General features: G+C 48.4%; 2 protein-coding genes and 1 pseudogene across 2 annotated transcripts; all 3 read left to right on the top strand.

The window, feature by feature from the left end:
- The first annotated feature begins 3,104 nt into the window (after positions 1 to 3,104).
- On the top strand, positions 3,105 to 6,220 carry LOC114510724 (class I histocompatibility antigen, Gogo-C*0202 alpha chain-like). The gene is made up of 7 exons (XM_028529239.2): positions 3,105 to 3,247; positions 3,468 to 3,752; positions 4,175 to 4,438; positions 4,996 to 5,271; positions 5,369 to 5,473; positions 5,913 to 5,945; positions 6,058 to 6,220. The coding sequence occupies exons 1-7, from the start codon at positions 3,184 to 3,186 to the stop codon at positions 6,189 to 6,191; spliced, it is 1,161 nt and encodes a 386-aa protein (XP_028385040.1). The 5' UTR covers positions 3,105 to 3,183; the 3' UTR covers positions 6,192 to 6,220.
- A 3,970-nt stretch (positions 6,221 to 10,190) lies between these two features.
- LOC114510723 lies at positions 10,191 to 12,927 on the top strand (annotated as a pseudogene).
- An 831-nt stretch (positions 12,928 to 13,758) lies between these two features.
- On the top strand, positions 13,759 to 16,856 carry LOC114510722 (class I histocompatibility antigen, Gogo-B*0102 alpha chain-like). Its single transcript, XM_036013342.1, has 7 exons — positions 13,759 to 13,883; positions 14,094 to 14,417; positions 14,573 to 14,845; positions 15,411 to 15,686; positions 15,784 to 15,888; positions 16,316 to 16,506; positions 16,667 to 16,856. The coding sequence occupies exons 1-6, from the start codon at positions 13,820 to 13,822 to the stop codon at positions 16,411 to 16,413; spliced, it is 1,140 nt and encodes a 379-aa protein (XP_035869235.1). The 5' UTR covers positions 13,759 to 13,819; the 3' UTR covers positions 16,414 to 16,506; positions 16,667 to 16,856.
- Positions 16,857 to 21,856: the final 5,000 nt, after the last annotated feature.

The following is a 21,856-nucleotide window of genomic DNA, read 5'->3' as shown; positions in this document are numbered from 1 at the left end:
TTTTTACATCTGGAATACAGACATACATGGGAGATATTTCGGGTCCAGGTCCAGACCGCTAAATAAAGCAAATATCACAATAAAGGGAGTCACACAAAGTTTTTGGCTAAAAGTTAGGCTTATGCTGGACTGTAGTCTCTTAAGTGTTAATAGTGTTATGTTTTAAAAATGATGTACATGCCTTAATGAAAATATACTTCATTGTAAATTTAAAAAATTAACTATCATTTGAGACTTTAAGGAGTCATAATGTTTTTGTAGGTGGAATGGCTTGCCAGCAATATATATTTTTTAAGATCTTATTTATTTATTTTTAGAGATGGGGAATGGGAGGGGAGAGAAACAAAGATGTGCAAGACACACATGGAGATAGGCTGCCTCTGGGGGCCCAGGCGTGTGCCCTGACAGGGAAACAACCCAGTGACATTGCTGTTTCTGGGACACATGCAACCCACTGAGCCACACTGCTCAGGGCACCTTCAATTTCAAGAAGTAAACAAGATGGTCCAGCCCAGGTAGCTGTGTTGTAATAACGTCCCATCCATGAAAAGTTTGTGAGGGCAATTCCTGCTCAGGACACATACCTAAGAGTGGTATTCAACCCCTGTTCAGGGCACAATGGGAGGCAACTGATCACTTTTTCTCTCACACATGAACATTTCTCCCTCCCTTCCTCTCGCTCTAAAAACAATGAGAAAATTCACTGGGTGAGTATTAGAAAAAAAACTATGACATTACAGGGAAACACTGAAGATTAGATGAAGCACAGGATCAAATCAGCAATTTGGAAGATACAAAATCAGATCACACACAAAAAAAAATCCAAAAAGGGAGGATAGCATAAGGAGCCTCTGGGACAACTTCAAGCACACCAACGTTGGGGTGCCAGAAAGAAAAGAGAGCAAGGAACTGAAACCCGATTTCAAAACATGATGACTTAGAAGTTCCCTATTTAGTGAAGGAAATAGACATGCAAGTCCAGAAAGTGCAGAGCCCCAAACAAGATGAACCCAAAGAGGCCCACACTGAGACACATCATAAAATGGCAAAGGTTAAAGCCAAAGGGTGAATCTTAAAAGCATCGACATAAAATCGGTTAGCTACCTACAATGGAGCTCCCATAAGACTGCCAACTGACTTTATAACAAACACTTTTCAGGCCACTTGAGATTGGCAAATGATCATCAAAGTGGTGAAGAGCAAGGACCTACAACCAGAAAAATTCCACCCAGCAAGGCTACTATTTGGAATCAAAGGTCAGATAAAGAGCTTCCCTGATGAGAAAACTAAAAGAGTTCCTCACTCCCAAACCAGTATTACAAGAAGTGTTAAATGGTCTTCTTTAAGAAAAAAAATATAAATATGAATAGTAAAATGACCATAAATACACATCTATCAACAATTACTTTAAATGCAGTGAAAGATTTGCTCTAGTCGAAAGACGTGTGGTGGATGAAGAGATAGGAAAACAAGACCCTCGCTCATGCTGCCTGCAAGAGACTCCACTTGGATCGAGACACAGACACAGACTGGAAGTGCAGGGATGGAAAGACATACTTCATAGCAATGGAAACACACAAACAAAAACAGCTGGGGTAGCAAAACCTATACCGGGCAAAATAGACTTTAAAACCAAGGCTATATAACAAGAGATGTGAAGGACCCAGCCAGTCCACTTCTCGGTATTTAAGAAAACCCAAAACACAACATCAAAAAGACATACACATCCATATGTTCATTGCAGCATCATTTACAAAAGCCAAGATATGGAAACAACCTAAATGTCCTTCAATATGTGAGTGGATAAAGAAGAGTAGCTGCATATATACAATGGAATATGACTCGGTCATTAAAAAAAAGAATGAAATCTCACCATTGGCAACAACATGATGGAGGATATGGTGCTGAGTGACATATGTCAGACAGAGAAAGACAAACACCAGGTGATTGCACTTCTATGTGGAATATGAAAAACAAAGCCATCAAGCCGAACAGACACGGACTCACAGATACAGAAAACAGAGTGATAGTTGCCAGATGGTATGGGACTGGAGGGACTAGGAGAAAAAGGTGAAGGGAGTAAGAAGGACACACTGGTCATTACAGAACAGTCACAGGGAAGTAAAGTGCAGCACAGGGAATACAGTCATTAATATTGTAATAAGTACATATGGTGTCAGGTGGGTACTGGGTTTATTGGGGGCAATCACTTTGTAAGATATATAAACGTCTAATCACAGAGTTGCACACATGAACCCAACATTGTACATCAACTGTAATTGAACAATTAAAAAGTTTAAAAAGAAGATAAGTATGTCTTGAGTTCATTATACAAATGGATTAATTTCTTAACTGTCCTTAATGAAAATGGAGAATAAAACATAAAATATTTCCCATGATGACTGGGAAAGTGCACAAACACACTTCTGCTACATTCATTCCCAAATGCCATGAGCCCAGGAAAGTGACCTGTGAGGGCTGAGTCAGCCTCTTCCTCACAGAACAGCAAGTTCACTTAAGAGAATGAGAGACACAGAAGCAGATGACTGAGGTGTGGTGAACTGGCGAACACTCTCTCAAATGAACGTGAGCTTCTCCCTCATGGAGAGTCAACGAGCAGTTGATCCCTGACAGCACTTGTCTGGATGGAATGGAAGCTCTCAGGGGAAAACCAGGATTCTGGCAAACGTGTGTCTCCCCACGGCAGCCAGGCAGCTTCCCAGAGCTGACAACCGTTTCTAGTGGGGTCTGTGGTAACGTTAACAAATGTGATTTTTTGGTATGTGTAATTAAATGCATCAACACTGGGAGATGTCCATGACCTAGTGAAACAATCCATCACTTTCAAACTTTCAAATAATCCTGCATCAGTACAAGAGTTACTCAAGTAATGTAACAGGCATGGCTCTCAGGACTTCAGTCTGAGGATAGAGTCTGAGGCAGTTAAAGCTCACTATTGAAGAGCCCCTCTGCACGAGGTGTTTTTTGTTTTGTTTTGCTTTTTCACCTTCTCACAACCTGCGTCAGGTCCTACTTCCTGGATACTCATGACGCTTCCCCAGTTCTCACTCCCATTGGGTTGTTTCAGGAATCTAGAATAGCCAATCAGCGTCACCGTGCCCTGGTAGACAGTGCTCACTGGCTACCAGAACGCGTTCTCCCCAAACCCTCAGGGTCTGGGTCATGGGACCTCGAGCCCTGCTGCTGCTGCTCTTGGGGGCCCTGGCCCTGACCGAGACCTGGGCGGGTGAGTGTGGGGTCCGGAGGGAACAGCCTCTGCTGGGCAGGAACGAGGGGGCCGGCAAGGGCATAGGAGCCCAGCACTGCGTGACTCCAGTGCTGGGGCCCAGACCCCCATCCCGCTCCTCCCCTTTCCACCCCACCTTCCGCTTCTGGACCCTTTACTGTCTCCCGCACCCCCTGCCCCTACGGGATGACCCAGGGCGCGCGTCCTCCCTGCCCGGCAGACACTCACACCCTGAGATATATCAGCACCGCTGTGTCCGGACCGGGCCGTGGAAAGTCCCGGTACGTCGTCGTCGGCTATGTGGACGACACGGAGATCGTGCGGTTCGACAGCGACGCTGCGAGTACCAGGCTGGAGGAGCCAGCACCGTGTTCCGAGCGGCCCTGGTCGGAGCAGGAAAAGCCGTACTATTGGTACCATCGGTCAAGGTTTTGCGCGCACAACGCACAGATCAACGAAGGGAACCTGAACAAGCTGCGAGCCTACTTCAACCAGAGCGACGATGGTGAGCCACGCCCGCCCGGATCCCGGCCTGAACCCCATCCCCAAGGTCGGGCCACCGTCGCAGGGAGGCCGCCCGTCCTGGCATCACCCGCGGCTGTGGGGTTCGTCCTGCCCCAACCCCGGAGGAGCCCCGGGAGGTTTTTGAAAGATTTATTTGTTTTTAGAGAGAGGAAGGGAGGCAGAAAGAGAGGGAGAGAAACACGAAAGTGTGGTTGTCTCACGCGCGCCCCCTACTGGGGACCTGGCTTGCAACCCAGGCATGTGCCCTGACTGAAAATCAACCAGAGACCCTTTGATTCGCAGACCCGCACTCAATCCACTGAGCCACACCAGCCGGAGCTGATTTTCAATAATCACCGTGGGTCGGAGCTGGACAAGTGAGGAGAGGTTAAGTGGGCAGGACTGACCTCAGAGAGGGGTTAGTGTCTCACACCTTCCAGGCAATGAGTGGCTGCACCCTGGGGCCAGACGGGAGTTTCCTTCGCGGGTACACGCAGTTCGCCTATGACGGCACGGACTTCATCGGCCTGAACGAGGACCTGCGCTCCTGGACCGCGGCCCAGAACACCTGGCGCAAGTTGGTGCAGGTCCCTGATGCGGACGTCAGGAGGTTCTTCCTGGAGGATACATGCGTGCGCCGGCTCCAACTGTTCTTGGAGAAGGGGAAGAAGATGCTCCTACGAGCAGGTACCAGGGCGCAGGCAGCCCGGGGAGGGGATCTGTGGGCTGGGGCGGCTTCCTGCAAGGAGGAGGAAAATGGGACAGTGTCAGAACGGCCCTCCAGCTCAAGAGAGGGAAGGTCCCAAAGTTTCTTTCTTCTGTGACTCACCCAGGGGGTCAGCTTTTTCTAAAGGACAGTAAGGGATGCAGTCTCTCCCTGAAACACCCCACAGCAGTTCCCTTACATCCTGCAGCACCTGGTGCACCAGGACGCTCTCTCTGGTTCCCCACTGAGACTTTCTCTGGAGGCCTAACTCCCGCTTTTCTGAGCCATTCAGCCTCCACCTGAGTCTGTGTCTCCCTTTAAAGACCTGGACACTCCTACTCTAGGTTCTCACCCTGATTCTGGAAATTTCCAAGAAATAGGACATTATCCCAGATGCCTCTGTCCAGGCTGGTGTCTGAGTGTTGCTGTCCCTTCCCCCACCCCAGCTGTCCTGTCCACTCTCAGGGTGGTCACATGAGCACTGCTGGAGTGTCCCATGACCATGCAGAGTTCCTGATTTTTCTCACCCTCCCCTCAGATCCTCCAAAGACACACATGACCCACCACCCCATCTCTGACCATGAGGTCACCCTGAAGTGCTGGGCCCTGGGCTTCTATCCTGCGGACATCACCCTGACCTGGCAGCGTGATGGAGAGGACCTGACCCAGGATGTGGAGCTTGTGGAGACCAGGCCTGCAGGGGATGGGACCTTCCAGAAGTGGGCAGCTCTGACTGTGCCCCCTGGAGAGGAGCAGAGATACACATGCCATGCACAGCACCAGACAATACCTGAGCCCCTGACCCTGAGATGGGGTGAGGAGGGGGCATGGACACAGAGCCTCTCCTCAGGGCATCCCTGAACAGGGTCAGGAGTCAGGCCTGAGGTTGACCTCTCACCTTCCCCTCACAGAGCCCCCTCCTCAGACCACCATCACCATTGTGGGCATCGCTGCTTTTCTGAGTCTCCTTGGAGCTGTGGTCACTGGAGCTGTGCTATGTTGGAGGAAGTGCTCAGGTGGGCAAGGGGTGGGGCTGAGTTTCCTGTTCCCCTGGGGGTCAAGCCCAGCTGGAAGTGTGCTCTGCCTGATTAATGGGCATCATATCATCACACGGGTGCTTGTCCATCTGGGGCCTATTTCCTAACACAGACTCCTTAGTGAGGCCCATGGGAAAGTGAAGGACACACTTATTACCTGATGGTTTTAGTGATCGGGACCGATTCCCAGGTCTCACAGATCAGAGGGGAAGGTCCCTGCTGAGGACAGATGTCCAGATGTCCACAAGGATATAGGTCCAGTCCCAGCCTATGTACTGTCCCTGTATTTCCTGATACTACCTTTGCTCTTCAGTCACAGTTCTGGAAACTTCCCTGTGCCTCAGGAGTGTGGGGCTCCTTTAGGGTCACAGGACCCAGCCTTCCCCCTGGCTTCTCACAGAATGTTTTCTTCCCACAGGCAGAGGCAGGAAGAGTTGTGCTCAGGCTGCCTGTAAGTCTGCAGGGTGTTGGGGAAGTGACATCTGGGACCCTTGGGAGAGTGTGGGCTGGAGTCTGTGAGGGGGGCTCCCCTACCCCTAACTCTGCTATTGTGTCTCCCCCAGGCAGCGACAGTGCCCAGGGCTCTGAGGTGTCTCTCACAGCTCCTGATGGTGAGACCCTGAGGGCAGGAAGTGGGGGACATTGGGACCGAGGGGCACAGCTGGGTTTTGGGGATTACCACAGTGGCACATTCTGAGCATGATGTGGCTGTGGGAGAATGTGACACTTCTGAAACTTACCTGAATTTGTTTGCGACAACTTTCTTTCCAGTGTGACAGAGCTGCCTTGTCCAGGACTTGTTACTAAAACAGTCACTGCAGCGTCCTTTGGGACTCTAAGGATCTCTGACTGCTGTTTCTGCACCAGCATTGGAATGCCGTCTGCATCCTTATCAGCACCAGTGAGGAGCTGGTCACCTGGCCACTCTCCCCATAGGGACCTGCATCCTCTCCCCTGGGGACCGTCCTGTCCTAGCTGCAGTGGGATGAGACCATCCCCATCCTGGTAATTCCTCGTCTGGGTCATCTTTGTTGCTCCTTTGTCCTCGCCACTTCAGGAGAACCTTGTCCCATCATGACCTGGGGTCCCAGGTACTTGAGCATCACCTGGGCCTTGTCGTGGTGACTCCAGGGCTGTGCTCAGTGAGGGCTTCCTGTGGCCACGTCAGCCTGGGCTCAGGCCTGGGTCTGGTCCTCAGCCCCCATCTTTTGGGTATTTGTGGTTTCTTTGTTTTTGTAGCTATTATGTCTACTCTTGTTTTCTAATTAAATTATTAGAGTATTTTTATTAAATTATTGGGGTGTGCTCTTATAAATTTATTGCGGGTACATTGATTAAGAAGATCATGTAGGTTTCAGGTGTACACATCTATGATACAGGATCCCTGCATTGCCCACCACCTGAAGTCAAACCATCTTCCCTCACCAGGTACTAGGCCCCTCCTCCCCAACCTCTTCCCTCTGGGAACCACCACACTGCTGTCTGTGTCCATGAGTTTCAGGTTTATGTCCCACTTGTGAGTGATATCATATGATTCTTAATTGTTTCTCTCTGGCTGATTTGGCTTTGCATGGTATTCTCAGGGTCCATCCATGTTGTCACAGATGGCAGTATTCCATCTTTAATTTTTTTCTTTAACGTTTTTGTTTTATTTTTATTTTTAGAGTGGAGAATGGAGGGAGAAACAGAGGGAAACATCAATGTGTGGTTGCCCCTCAAGCGCCCCCTGCTGGGGACCTGGCCTGCAACCCAGTCATGTACCCTGACTGGGAATCAAACCAGCAGCCCGTTGGTTCAGAGGTCAGTGCTCAATCCACTGAGCCACAACAGCCAGGGCTCTATCATTTCTTATGGTTGAGTAGATTTTGTGTATGAGTTTTCATCTCATTCTCTTTGGGTATCCTCATCTGACAGTGACAGGAGGCATTTTGCCTGTCATTGTCCCCACATGACCAGGGTGGCCCCTGCACTCAGGAATCTGTGGTGTCAGAAGAGGAAGTTTCAGACTCATCCTGCTCTTACCTCCCTGGGCGTGATAGTTCTCCCACCTTTTCCCAGCCTCCTCCAGGGAACCGGGTTCTGGAATTAGCAGAGAGCAGGGGGCTTGTAATGTCTCATCTCAGACACGTTCCTGCTGCGATTCTGCTCTGCTCAGCCACCATCTCCCAGGCCCTTCAACCTAGTGGGGACCCCAGTGCAAACTCGGGGATTCAGACAGCAGAGGCCCCTGCAGGTTTAGGGGGGCAGCACCATGGGGATGTGGAGGGCCTCGATGGCAGCATGAGTGCAGGTTGTAGTGTTACCACAGCACAGATGGTAGCGGGGGCCACATCAATAAAGACACTGTCACTAGAACAGGGAGGTGTCCTTCAATGATGAGTCACTCAACCAGTGTTTTTTGAGTGCAGGGTAGATGACACACCATTTTTACATCTAGAATACAGATATACGTGGGAGATATTTCCGGTCTGGGTCCAGACCACTGAATAAAGCATATACTGCAATAACCTGAGTCATACAAACTTTTGGTTCCGCCATGCATATAACAGCTAGGCTACAATAGTCTTTCAAGTGGTAACAGTGTTATGTCTGAAAATTAATACACATACCTTCATTAAAATATACTTTATTGTTTACCCTGGCTGGCGTAGCTCAGTGGATTGAGCTCGGGCTGGGAACCAAAGTGTCCCAGGTTTGATTCCCAGCCAGGGTACATTCCTGGGTTGCAGGCCATAACCCCCAGCAACCGCACATTGATGTTTCTCTCTCTCTCTCTCCCTCTCTCTCTCTCTCTCTCTCCCCCACTCCCTTCCCTCTCTAAAAATAAATAAATAAAATCTTTAAAAAATATATATATATATATATATATATACTTTATTGTTTAAAAAAATGCTAAGGTATTATCTGAACCTTTAGTAATTCAAAACATTTTTGCTGGTGGAAAGCGTTACCTTCAATTACTTTTTTTAATTTTTATTTATTTATTTATTTTTATAGAGGGCATGGAAGAGGGGGAGAGAGAGGGAAGAAATATCTATGTGAGAGAAAAACGCCAAATAATTGTCTCTTGCGTGCACCCAAACAGGGACATGGCCAACAACCCACACAAGGGCCGTGACCAAGAATCGAACAGGCAACTTTCGGTTTGCAGGACACGGACCAACACACTAAGCCACACCAGTCAGGGCACCTTTGATTAAAAAAGAAACCAATAGCCCTGGCTGGTGTGGCTCAGTGGATTAAGCATGGGCCTGTGAACCAAAGGGTTGCTGGTTTGATTCCCAGTTAGGGCACATGTGTGGGTTGTGGGCCAGGTCTCCATGGGGCACTGGAGAGGCAACTGCACATTGATGTTTCTCTCCCTCTCTTTTTCCCGTACCCTCTTGCTGAAAATTAGAATGCCATCCCATACATTAGAAGGTTGCAAGTTCAATTCCCAGTCAGAGCACAAACCTCAGTTACAGGTTTGAAACCTGGTCAGAACACGTACAGAAGGCAACTAATTGATGTTTCTCTCTCAATCCATGTTTCTCTCTCTCCCTCCCTCTCTAAAAGCAATGAAAAAAATTTCCTCGGGTGAGGATTAAAAAATATGCTTTGCAGAGTTTAAATGGAAGAGTAGATGAAGCAGGGGATCCCATCAGCAATGTGGGACATATGAAACCAGAAAACACCCCATCAGAACACCAAAAAAAAAAAAGAATCCAAGAAAATGAGGATACCGTAAGGAGCCTCTGGACAACTTCCACCCACCAAGATTAGCATCATGGTAGTGCCCAAAAAAGGAAAAAGAGCAAGGAAGGGAAGTCCAATTTGAAAAAACAATGACTTAAAACTTCCCTAATTTAGCAAAGGAAATACACATACAAGTCCAGGAAGTGCAGAGTCCAAACAAGATGAACCCAAAAAGGCCCGCACCAAGACACGTCATGAATGAAATGGCAAAGGGTAAAGACAAAGAATTTAAAAGCACCAAGATACAAGCAGTTAGCTACCTACAATGGAGCTCCCATAAGGCTGTCAGCTGATTTCTCAATAAAAACTCCTCAAGCCAAAGGAAAGACTGGCAAGTAATATTCAAAGTGATGAATAGCAAGAACATACAACCAAGATTACTCCACCCAGAAAAGCTGTCATTTAGAATTGAAGGTCAGAGAAAGAGCTTCCCAGATGAGAAAAAGCAGGAGTTCATCACCACCAAACAAGTACTACATTAAAACGTTAAAGTGTCTTCCTTAAAAAGGAGAAAATTAAAAATAGGAGTAATAACATGCCAATAAATACATATCTATCAAAAACTACTTTAAATGCAGGTGAATTCATAGCTCTAGTCAAAAGACATGTGGTTGCTGAAGAGATAAGAGAACAAGACCCTTACACATGCTGCCTACAGGAGACTCCATTCAGATCAGAAGACACACACAGACGCAAAGTGGAGGGATGGAAAAGATATTTCATGTAACTGAAAACAAATAAACAACAACCAAAAAGGCTGGGATAGCAATACTTATACCAGACAAAATAGAATGTAAGACAAAGGCTATACGAGGCCTGTCCCAAAAAAGTGCAGCCATTGTTAATATATCGAGAATGGTTGGCACCAGCATCAACACAACCTGGTAGCCAAGGAGAGTGGACTGGAATGTGCATGCATGAACAAGGATGACCTCACGGTGCTAGTCAGTGGGGGCGGTAGATGCCGTTGAGTGAGTATGTGTACTATGGTATGGCCATCATGTTTGAAATGACTGAGCTAGTAGAGCAATGAGTCAAACTTTGCATTAAGCTTAAACATTCCTCCATGGAAACTATTCAGAGGATTCAGAAGGCTTTCATGGATAATGCAACGATGCAATGAGTGCAGCACAAATAAAAGTGTGGCACAAACACTTCAAAGATGGTCAGCACAGCAAAGTCACATCAAGACTGTGTCAACTGTGTTTTTTGAATGGGAAAATGTTGTCCATCATGAGTACGCCTCCCCAAGCCACACAATTAAAAAGTACCACATCAGCCCTGGCTGGTGTAGCTCAGTAGATTGAGTATGGGCCTGCTAACCACAGGGTTACCGGTTCAAATCCCAGTCAGGGAATATGCCTAGGTTGTGGGCCAGGTCCCCAGTAGCGGGTGCATGGGAGGCAACCACACATTGATGTTTCTCTCCCTCTCTTTCACCTTCCTTTCCCCCTCTCTAAAAATAAATAAATAAATATATATATATATATATTTTTTTTTTTAAAGTACCACAATAATGTTCTTCCTGAGTTGAGAGTGACAATATGTCAAAATGGGCTGCAGCCGTGGGCAACTGATGATTGACAGCTTCATCACGACAATGCCCCCTTCATGCATCACATCTCCTGCAGGGTTTTTTTGTTTGTTTGTTTCATTTTTTGGTAAAAAATCAAGTCCCCGACGCGTACAGACCCCTACATCCAGATTTGCCTTTGAAGTACTTCTCCTTTTTGGCCTTGCCCCTAGATTTGTTCACTGGGTCTTTGCCTTTCTTGGCTGACTTTCCAGCATCTTTCTTCTTTGTGTCATCCTTCAGCGGTGTAGCAGAAATCAAGGAGCACCTATTCTCACTGCTTCCTAAGAAGATGTAGGACCAAAAGGCCAAATGGATTCATTTCTTAATGGTCTTTAATGAAAATGGGGAACAAAAACTAAAATATCTCCTATGATGACCAGGAAAGTGCACAAACACACTTCTGCTACATTCATTCCCAAGTGTCATGAGCCCAGGAAAGTGACCTGTGAGGGCTGAGTCAGCCTCTTCTTCACAGAACAGCAAGCTCACTTAAGAGAATGAGAGACACAGAAGCTGTGATGACTGAGGTGTGGTGAACTGGCGAACACTCTCAAATGAATGTGAGCTTCTCCCTCAAGGAGAGTCAACAGGCAGTTGACATCTGACAGCACTTGTCTGGATGGAATGGAAGCTCTCAGGAGAAAACCAGCATTCTGGCAAATGTATGTCTCACCACAGCAGCCAGACAGCTTCCCAGAGCTGACAACCATTTCCAGTGGGTTCTGTGGTAACGTTAACAGTTGTGACTTTTAGTGTCCCAGGTTCGATTCCCAGCCAGGGTACATTCCTGGGTTGCAGGCCATAACCCCCAGCAACCGCACATTGATGTTTCTCTCTCTCTCTCTCCCTCTCTCTCTCTCTCTCTCCCTCCCCCTCCCTTCCCTCCCTAAAAATAAATAAATAAAATCTTTAAAAAAAAAAACAGTTGTGACTTTTGATGATGTGTCATCAAATGCCCCAACACTGGGAGATCTCTATCACTTAGTGAAACGATGCATAACTTTCACATAATCCTCCATCAGTACAAGAGCCACTCAAGCAACACAACAGAATAGAAAATACTCAATGGTGTAGTTTCAGGTTCCACTTTGCAAAGAGCTTTTCAGGAACTACCACTTGTGTAGCTTTAGTGAACAATCAAAGATGAATATCCACGCTTAGCTGAAAATGTTATTAAAAATGTTCCTCCTCCATATTTGTGTGAGGCTGTATATGCCTTCATATACTGCCACCAAAGTAACAGATTAAACACAGAAGCAAATATGAAAACCCAGGCCAAGCAGTAGTTTCAACTGTGCTGCTTGATCTGCCGCTTTGCAGAAGGTGACTACCTGGTCTATGACAATGATGTCACTGTTTGGAGTCCCCGGGGCAGGATTCATGGAATGAAATACGCCATGGGAGCTGTCAAACAAGGTCCAGCCACAGTTGGTCTAAAATCGAAAACCCACGAAGTGTTGGTTGCATCAAAGGGAGCGCAGTCAGAGCTTGCAGCTCATCAGAAAAAAATTCTCCATGTTGACAACCACATCAGTATCTCAACGGCAGGACTCAGAGCTGAGGCTAGACTGTCATGTGATTGTATGCGCCGAGAGTGTGTGGATTCCGGATTTGTATTGGACAGACCTCTTCCTGTGTCTCGTCTTGTCACTCTAATCAGAAGTAAGATCCAGATACCAATGCAAAGATATGGCTGAAGGCCATATGGTGTTGGGCTGCCTATCGCTGGTTATGATGATACCGGCCCTCACAGTTTCCAAACCCATCCATCTGCTAACCCCTTTGACTGCAGAGCCACGTTCCGTGGAGCCCATTCTCAATCAGCTCGCACTTACTCAGAGAAACACATGTCTGAATTTATGGAGTCCAATTTCAATGAATTGGTTAAGCACAGCCTGTGTGCTTTAGGAGAGACACTTCCTGCAGCGCAGGGCCTAACTCCAACCAATGTTTCCATTGGAATTGTTGGTAAAGAATTGGGGTTTACAATTTATGATGATGGTGATGATGATGTGTCCCCACTCCTGGAAGATCTTGAAGAAAAGCCACTGAGAAAGGCACAGTCTGCTCAGCCAGCTCTGATGAACCTGCAGAAAAGGCCGATGAACCCATGGAGCTTTAAGTGACAATCCCCTGGTCTATATGTGTACTAACAAATGTGTAAGGATGCAGGAATATGCCCTGATGACAATATCTGTGCTCTGACCCAAAAGATGCAGTGGTGGAAGGATACGTTTTAGGAATGGGTCCAGCAGGGAGTCTTTCCCAAGCGATTTCACTGAAACCTGGTTTTGGATGCATTTTTCTTTGAGAAGGTCTATATAATCATTTTCTAGAAGGTCTAGTTATCTGTACTAATGCTTTTATATGAAAAACATAGTGTCTTTGTGGCTTTAAAGACAACTATGAAATAAAATTGTTTCATCTAAAAATAAAAAAGAAATTCCAGCGGTCTTCTAATGCTACAGACAAGAACTGAGACTTGCAAAAATGTAAAATGTAAGCAGAGCCACTCTTCTCACTACGTTGTTTATTTGGGAAATACTTATTTTTCACAAAAACATCATTTCTGATAAGATATGTTAGGTTATTAATATTATTCTAAATAAATTAATAGTTTTTCCAATTGTTTTTTCCTTGTATGGCAAATATTCATAGCTATAACCCACATAAGCAAAATTATTTTGGCTGTCCTCCCTATTTATAAGACTACAGGTGTCCTGAAGCCAAAATATTGCAGAGTCGCTGAAAAAAAAAAAAAAACAGCCCGTGGGCCAGGACTCCAGGTAACTGTGGGACAGAGAATTCTCGGTCCAGGAGGAGGAGGACTCAAGGCAAAGACCCGGTGTTCCCAGGCCTGGATACTCATGACGCTGCCCCAGTTCTCACTCTCATTGGATGTTGAACACTAGAGGAGCCAATCAATGTCACCGTGGACTAGAGCCGCCATTCGTTGTCACGTGAAGGGTATCAAGTCCTCACTGACAATCCTAACTCCTGCACCGACGTAGCACATGTGGCCTGAACTCCTGCTCCTGCTGCTCTCAGGGGCCCTGACCCTGACCGAGATCTGGGCCGGTGAGTGCGGGATCCGGGGGGAATGGCCTCTGCGGGGCAGGAACCAGGGGACCCGGTGGGGGCGCAAGACTCGGGGAAGGCGCGTCTCCCGCACCCACAGCCCAGACCCCAGACCCCCCACTCCCACCTCGGTCCCGCCCCTCTGCCTCTCCAGCGCCCACCTCTTAACCACCACCCCCATATCCTTCCTCCGGGCACCTGCCCATACAGGCCTGACCAAGATCCCAGGACACGCGTCCTCCCCGCGCCCAGTGCCCCATACCCTGAGATATTGCAGCACCGCCATGTACGGACCGAACGTGTGGCAGTACCGGTACACCGTCGTCGGCTACGTGGACGACACGGAGATCATGGGGCTCGACAGCGATGCCCAGAACCCAAGGCTGGAGCCGCGGGTGACGTGGATGCAGCAGCCGTGGGTGGAACAAGAGAATCCAGATTTTTGGGAGGAACAGACGCAGGTCTTCAAGCACTATGAAGACGTACGGAAAGAGAAGCTAGACCTGCGTGGCTCCGCCTTCATCAGCGATCTCGGTGAGCCAGGCGCGCCCGGGTCGGGTCATGAGTCCCATTCCCACGGACATGCCCAGGTGGCCCTCAGTCTCCGCTCCGAGCCTCACCTGGAGGCTGCGGTCCTGTGGGGGCCAGGCGGGGTTAAGTGAGCGGGGCTGACTTCCGGGTGGGGTCAGAGCTCTACACCTGGCAGGAAAACACTGGCTGCGTCCTGGGGTCCGACGGACGCTTCCTCCGAGGGTACAGTCAGTTCGCCTACGAGGGCACCGACTACAACGCCCTGAACGAGAACCTGAGTTCCTGGACCACCGCCGACACGGCCCCCTGGATCGATAGGAACAGATTGCTGCGAGTCCCTGATGCGGACAGCGTGAGGACCTTCCTGGAGAGCAAGTGCGTGCGCTGGCTCCGCCTGTTCCTGGAGAAGGAGGAGACCCTGCTCCGAGCAGGTACCAGGGCGCGAGCCTCCCCAAGGAAAGGATCTGTGGGCTGAGGCGGCTTCCTACAAGGAGAGGAGGAAAATGGGGCAGTGTCAGAACCAAGCAACTGCCCCCTCCCCGCTCCCTGCACAGGAGAGGAAAAAGTCCCCCAGATCGCCTTATTCTGTGACTCACTGGCAGGCCCAACTTTCTCTAAGGACAATAAGAGACCCAGCTTCTCCCTGAAACACACCCACAGCGGTTCCCTCACCTGGTGCACCAGGACACTCTCCCTGATTCTGGGGCTGAGACCTTCTCTGCAGGCCTGACTGACTACAGGTTTCTGAGTCATCAGCCTCCACCTGAGTCTGTGTCTCCCCTTAGACACCTGGACACTCCTACTCCAGGTTCCCACCAGGATTCTGGAAGTTTCTAAGGAATAGGTGATTATCCCATGTGCTTCTGTCCAGTCTGAGTGTTGCTCTCCCTTCCCCCACCCCCACTGTCCTTATCCACTCTCAGGGTAGTCACATGAGCACTGCTGGAGTGTCCCATGACCATGCAAAGTTCCTGAATTTTCCCAACCTCCCCTCAGACCCTCCAAAGACACACGTGACCCACCACACCATCTCTGACCATGAGGTCACCCTGAAGTGCTGGGCCCTGGGCTTCTACCCTGCTGACATCACCCTGACCTGGCAGCGTGACAGGAAGAACGTGACCCAGGACATGGAGCTTGTGGAGACCAGGCCTGCAGGGGACGGGACCTTCCAGAAGTGGGCAGCTGTGGTCATGCCCCCTGGAGAGGAGCAGAGATACACATGCCATGTGCAGCACCAGGGGCTGCCTGAGCCCCTGACCCTGAGATGGGGTGAGGAGGGGATGTGGGCACAGAGCCTCTCCTCAGGGTGTCCCTGAGCAGGGTCAGGACTCAGGCCTGAGGCTGACCTCTCACCCTCCCCTTGCAGACCCCCCTCCTCAGAGCACCATCACCATTGTGGGCATCACTGTTGCCCTGGGTCTCCTTGGAGCTGTGGTCACTGGAGCTGTGCTGTGGAGGAGGAAGTGCTCAGGTGGGCAAGGGGTGGGGCTGAGTTTCCTGTCCCTCTGGGGGTCAAGCCCAGCTGGAAGTGTGCTCTGCCTCCTTAATGGTCATTATATCCCCACACAGGTGCTTGCCCATCTGGGGCCTATTTCCTAACACTGACTCTTTAGTGAGGCCCATGGGAAAGGGAGGGACACATTTATCACCTGATGATTCTAGCAATAGGGACTAATTCCCAACTGTCACAGGTCAGAGGGGAAGGTCCCTGCTGAGGACAGACATCCTGATGGGCAGTTGGTCCAGTCCCTGCACATGTACTTCCCATGTATTTCCTGATCGTACCCTGGGTGTTGAGTTCTGGATCCTTCCCCTGTGCTTCAGGAGTGTGGGGCTCCTTTAGGGTCACAGGACCCAGCCTTCCCCCTGACTTCTCACAGAATATTTTCTTCCCACAGGCAGAGGCAGGAAGAGCTACGCTCAGGCTGCCTGTAAGTGTGGGTGTAGGGGAGGTGACATCTGGGATCCTTGGGGGAGTGTGGGCTGGAGTCTGTGAAGGGGGCTCCCCCACCCCATAACTCTGCTGTTGTGTCTTCCCCAGACAGCAACAGGGCCCAGGGTTCTGATGTGTCTCCTACAGCTCCTAAGGGTGAGACCCTGAGGGCAGGAAGGGGGGGGTATTTGGACAGAGGAGGGTATTTGTTTTGGGGACTCTGAGAGTGGGACATTCTGAGCATGAGGTGGGCTGGGGGAGAATGTGACACTTCTGACACTGACCTGAATTTGTTCATAACAACTTTCTTTCCCAGCGTGACAGAGCTGCCTTGTCCAGGTTTGGTGCTAAATAGCCATTGCAGCCTCCCCTTGGGACTTTAAGGATCCCTGTCTGCTGTTTCTGCAACAAGTATCTGAACATGTCTGTATTATATTAAATTTATATATATACATATATGAATTAAACAGAAGTGATTTAGATTAAAAGCTCCAAAGTGCATTGTTTCTGGTAGGTGTTCTTCCATCTAAACCTTTACCCTGTTTGTTAAGCTGTTCTAAGTCACTTTAAATTCATAAACTTTACCATGAGGTGTGGAGATAAGCCAGGAGGGACAGACTGTGTGACACGTGACAAGGGGACATCACGGCTCCCCAGTGATGTTCCCTGTGACCACCTGTGCTCCATGCACTATTCAGGGTTTCTTCCCGCACATCCAAATGTATTTTCTGGACCCTGGCTGTGGCTGGTTTAGTCCCCTGATTCTAAATGAGTGCTGCTTTGTAGCCTAGGAGTTCTGCCACGCTTCCAGGCCCCCCTGGTATAGACCTCAGGGGTGTCCCTGTGAGCATCAGAGAGCTGACCAATCAGAAAGTGAGGAACACCTGCTTAAGGCAGGAATTGTTCCATTGTCCACTGTCCTTAATCCACTGCAGACACTGCTCTCATTCTGCGGATGCTGAGTCCTGGAAGGTCATGACCAAGGAGACAAAGTCCTTAGTGGTTTCCTCTGAGAGTTCCTCCCCAACAGAGAGCCCTCGGGCCACAGGGTCAGTCTGGCTACTCAACTGAGAACAGAATCAGGACACAAGGGACCAGCGAGGCAGGAGGGAAAGGTGTGGGGAAGCTCCCATGGTTCCAGGCTGCAGGAGCTGGGTGTTCTGACGGGGCTGTGAGTGGTGGAAACAGTGGGAAGGGACTGGACACTGAAGGCATTTGGAAGATAGATTTCACAGCATTTCCTAATGATTAAAACTGGGGTGTGAGAAAGGAGTCAAGGATGGTACCCCACATTTGTATTCTGCCAGCAGAAAGATAGGGTTATATCAGCAGAGATGGGGAAGACTCTGTAGGAGCATGTGTGGGGACAGAGGGGTATATCAAATGTTCAGCTGTAGAGAAGGACAAGGTGAGATGTGTGATAGGCACACCAGTGAGGTGTCAGGTTGGTCAGATGAGTGTGGGGACCTTGAGGAGAAATGCCTGGGCTGGAGACACAGATGTGGAGGTGATGCTACGAGAATGACATTTAAATCTGTGAGTGTGGTTGAGGCCACCAAGGGAGCCAGGACTGTAGAGGAATGAACAAGGACCAGACACTGCACCCACCTGTCCTCACCGTGGGGACGTTCATCCTGGTGACTCCCCAGGTTGGTGGTGGCCAGGTCCCCCCATTACACATTCATGATTTGGTGTGTGTCATTCATCAGTAATTTACAGGGAGATACTCTGAGATTGTCCTGCTGTGCTCTTCACCACTTCTACACTCCCCCTCCTTAGCCCCTCTCATACCTTCCACCCAAGTCAGCGAAAATGTGGTGGTTGTCCTGTATCAGCCCTGGACACTTATGAGTAGGGTGTGAAGTACAGCACATGGAAAGTAGGAAGTAATATTGTTCTGACTTTGTTTGGTGTCCAATGGGTACTAGGCTTTTTGGGGAGATTGCTTAAAAAGCTATGTAAATGTGTAATCATGGAGTTTCATGGTGGAAAGTAATATAACATTGTATCGCGACTGTAGTTAAAAAATAAAAAATCTCATGGACACGGACAACAGTGTGGTAATTGGGGTGGGGGTTTGTATTCACGGTTTGGGGGATAAAGGCTGGTGGAAAAAACAAATAAAAAAAATATTTGTGAGTTGAAAAAAGTCATAATTTGGACTTCATGCCCAACATTTTGACAGCAGCAATGGGGAGAAATTTGTGTATTTGGTAACAAGCCCACAAGCCATCCTTGTCTCAGCCAAATTTGGATCCACACAAATCAGTGATGCGCTAGGGCCGCGATTGGAGAAAGGACTTCAATCCACATTTAAATGTTTTCTTCTTCTGGGGAAGGAAAGGTGGTTTATGTGTCGTCATATGATATGAAAGGTGCAGCGTTTTCTCTACCGTGGGGGAAAGTCAAGCGGGAAATGAAGTGGCTCTCAGCTCAACATCATGAAAACCTTGGAATGCTCGCTCTCTGGCATGATTCCCCTGAGTGATTCCTGGAACAAATAATGGGACCAACATTTTGTAATTTAAACATAAAAGGACTTATATGCAGATTATTGGAGTCTCACTTTCGTTCAGGAAAAGCCACTTAACAGACCTGAGGTGTGAGCAGGGAGAGCTGTGGGACTAGAACCCTCAGGGAGACCATTCCCGGGTCACTCGGGATGAGCAGTGAGGTTCCCTTAGGTCTCTGAGTGTAAGGCTGCCACACAGGCCTCCCCTGAGCTTCTGTGGCCCCTTTCCTTCCACATGTCCCCCTTTTGGTCATAAACCAACCAAAGCACGCATTGCTGACCAAGCCTTAGGATGGGTAGGAGGCCCCACGGTGCTGGGAAGGCTCACTCCTGGGCCGTCTCAGAGTCAGGTCTGTCTGGCTGAACAGGGCGGACCAATGGGAACAGGGCCAGACTGTAACCCCAGATGAAAATGAAGGTCCAACTGTTATTATTCAGAGAAGGCAGGGAAATGGGAGGCAGTCAGAGCCTCCATGCCCTTGTTTGTGAATGTTCTGGATCATTTCCAGTTTTCGAGCTGCCATGACCTTAGTCTTTTTGCAGCTGGTCGTAAGTTCTGGTTTTCTGCCTCTAGTGTAACATTTACACACCAGGGACAGCAGTAACTGTACTAAACCCACAACACCGATTAGGAACAGAAAACATCTAATATTAGACAAGGAAGTGTCTGAGGGGAACAGGCATCCCAGACACCAAAATCCTGTGCATGTATCATCTGAAGTTTTATTAATTTAATAATATGTCTTCCTCCCTGGTCCACTGTCCTTTCTACCTTGCGTGTTATGGTTGTCTGGATGAATGAAGACTGTTACTATTTCATGATTCAGAAGTCATAATTTTCCTTCTGGCATAGTTTCCATAGAAATGACCTCATGGGAAGGATTAGGTTCAATTCCCCAATATATTGTATATCCAGTATCAATAATTTCATAGATTTTATTAACCTCAGGCAAAGTTATTTTGCCTATACTTTCAGTGTTATACCACATTCCAGTAGTATTTAACATAAAGAGGGTGTTATTACAATAAAAATCACTTAGTATAACAGAATCCTATATCCCTCCCAACAAAAACAACCCTTTTCCATATACCAGATACTAGTATTTGTTGGGGAAGAAACAACAGGCCCAGACTGGGTAAATTCAGCATTCCCTATAAATTGGAGCGTGACCATTACCTTCTCAATGTTTACAATTAGACAGTGAGATGAGTCCTCATTATTTATTTTAATAAACGTGGTACGTTACATCCTGCAGGAAGTATCCCGTGTTGGCGAGGATGGTCCCTAGGCCAGCTGTGGAATACTAAGGACCTGAGCTGAGGATCTCACCGACGTGCCTGGGCTTTTAACTCACTACATGGTAGCTTGCCTTTCCCATCCAAATTTTCCAAAATCCAAGGGGACCATATGAGTCCCATGACTGTCTGGCCTGGACTCTTGCACCCATTCCAGTGGCCACGGTTTCCTAGCCACTTCAAACTGTGTCTGCCTCAGCTCGGACAACAGGCCTATGGAGTTCGGGTGCAGGCAGGTCCCACTGCTGGGTCTGGGCCTGAGTTTCTACAGTCTGTCCAGTCTGTCCATGGAGCTCAGGCCTCATTGTCCTTCTGTGCTGCTTCCCACCCTTTTCCTGCTTCAGGAACAGCACTCCCTCTACAGGACACACTTTAGGTAAAGGGTCTTTTTCTAACGAATGATGTTCTTCATTGACTTCAAGTTCAGCTTCTCCCAGAACACCAAGACCAGCCCCTCATCCTCCAAGTACCCTCTTTTATTTCCTTTAGAGGGTGGGTGGGGTTGGATCCACCAGGGATGTTGTTGCCATTGGGCAGCCATGGCCTGGGAGCAGCTGGGGTGCACTGAATACACCCAGAACTGTTGAGTTTCCCACCCACAGTTAAATGGATAGAGGTAACCCCAAAATGAACTAGAGTTTGAGTGTTCCATAAAGCTTCCCACAAGTGTCCAGGACTCAGGAGAGTGGGGGTATTTACAGATATAGCTGCCCAACAAGTCATAACAATAATTTTTGAAATGGGGAGCCATTGATTTTTTTCTTGTTTCATAGACATGCAGCCACAGGCACAAGGCTAGTGAGTCCAAGGACCAGACACACTGTGACAGAGAGAGTTGGTCACTGCCAGCCTTTCCCACCACATGCAGGTGTTTCTGTTAGCTCTTCATTGTCCATTGCTGTAGCTACACAACACTCACCTAGGTGGGTCCATATGTGATTCCAGCAGGGGAATTATCAGGGACGTGTTCTTGGAGGAATTTCCCCTAGATGGGTCCTTGATGAAAGACATATCCAGGAAAAATGTACCAAAGCTTATAATGATAGAAGGAGAAGCCCAATGTGTGGGCAACAAAGCATTAACTTCATTATCATAATGAATAATTACAATACCATTGTCTAGTAGGTGGAAAAGATGAGCAGGTACCCAAATTAAGTTTTCCGTGTCTAAGAAGGAAGCGGGTCTGGATAGACGGCACTGTTTCCATGAGGAAGCCATGAGGAGGATAATAACAATACAAATTCATCTTATGTGCATTCCGTCAACAGCAGCATCAATTTGTGAGCCTACAGGCCCCATTGCTGTGCTGGGACAGCTGTCTGCTTGCCTGGTCGGTGGCTTCTTGCCCTTGAAAAGTCCTTGATCTCCAGGATAGGTGGAGGCGAGTGTCAGGGAAGGGGCAGATCTCCATGCACTGTTAGGCGCCTTTTTAAAATGAGAAATGTGAACCCAGGAGTTAACTCCTTTGAGTTGGGCTGCACGTGGGTTAGTTAGTAGTACCCAGTAAGGTCCCTCCAATGAGGCTGGAGAGAGTTCTTTATTTGATGTCTCTTCCAACAGACCGAATCTCCAGGTTGTAAGCCATGATCTTTGAAATCTGTGTCTCCTGGGAGGACAGCGTGAAATGAATTGGTTAATAATTTATCAGTGTTTTTAAGCTGGTTAATAATCCCCTGACAGTGGTGTAGAAGGTCTCCT

This window comes from Phyllostomus discolor, chromosome 12 (genome assembly GCF_004126475.2).
Source record: "Phyllostomus discolor isolate MPI-MPIP mPhyDis1 chromosome 12, mPhyDis1.pri.v3, whole genome shotgun sequence".
NCBI classification, from domain to species: domain Eukaryota; kingdom Metazoa; phylum Chordata; class Mammalia; order Chiroptera; family Phyllostomidae; genus Phyllostomus; species Phyllostomus discolor.
The sequence above is the reverse complement of the archived record's forward strand: the minus strand, read 5'-3'. Positions and strand labels throughout refer to the sequence as shown.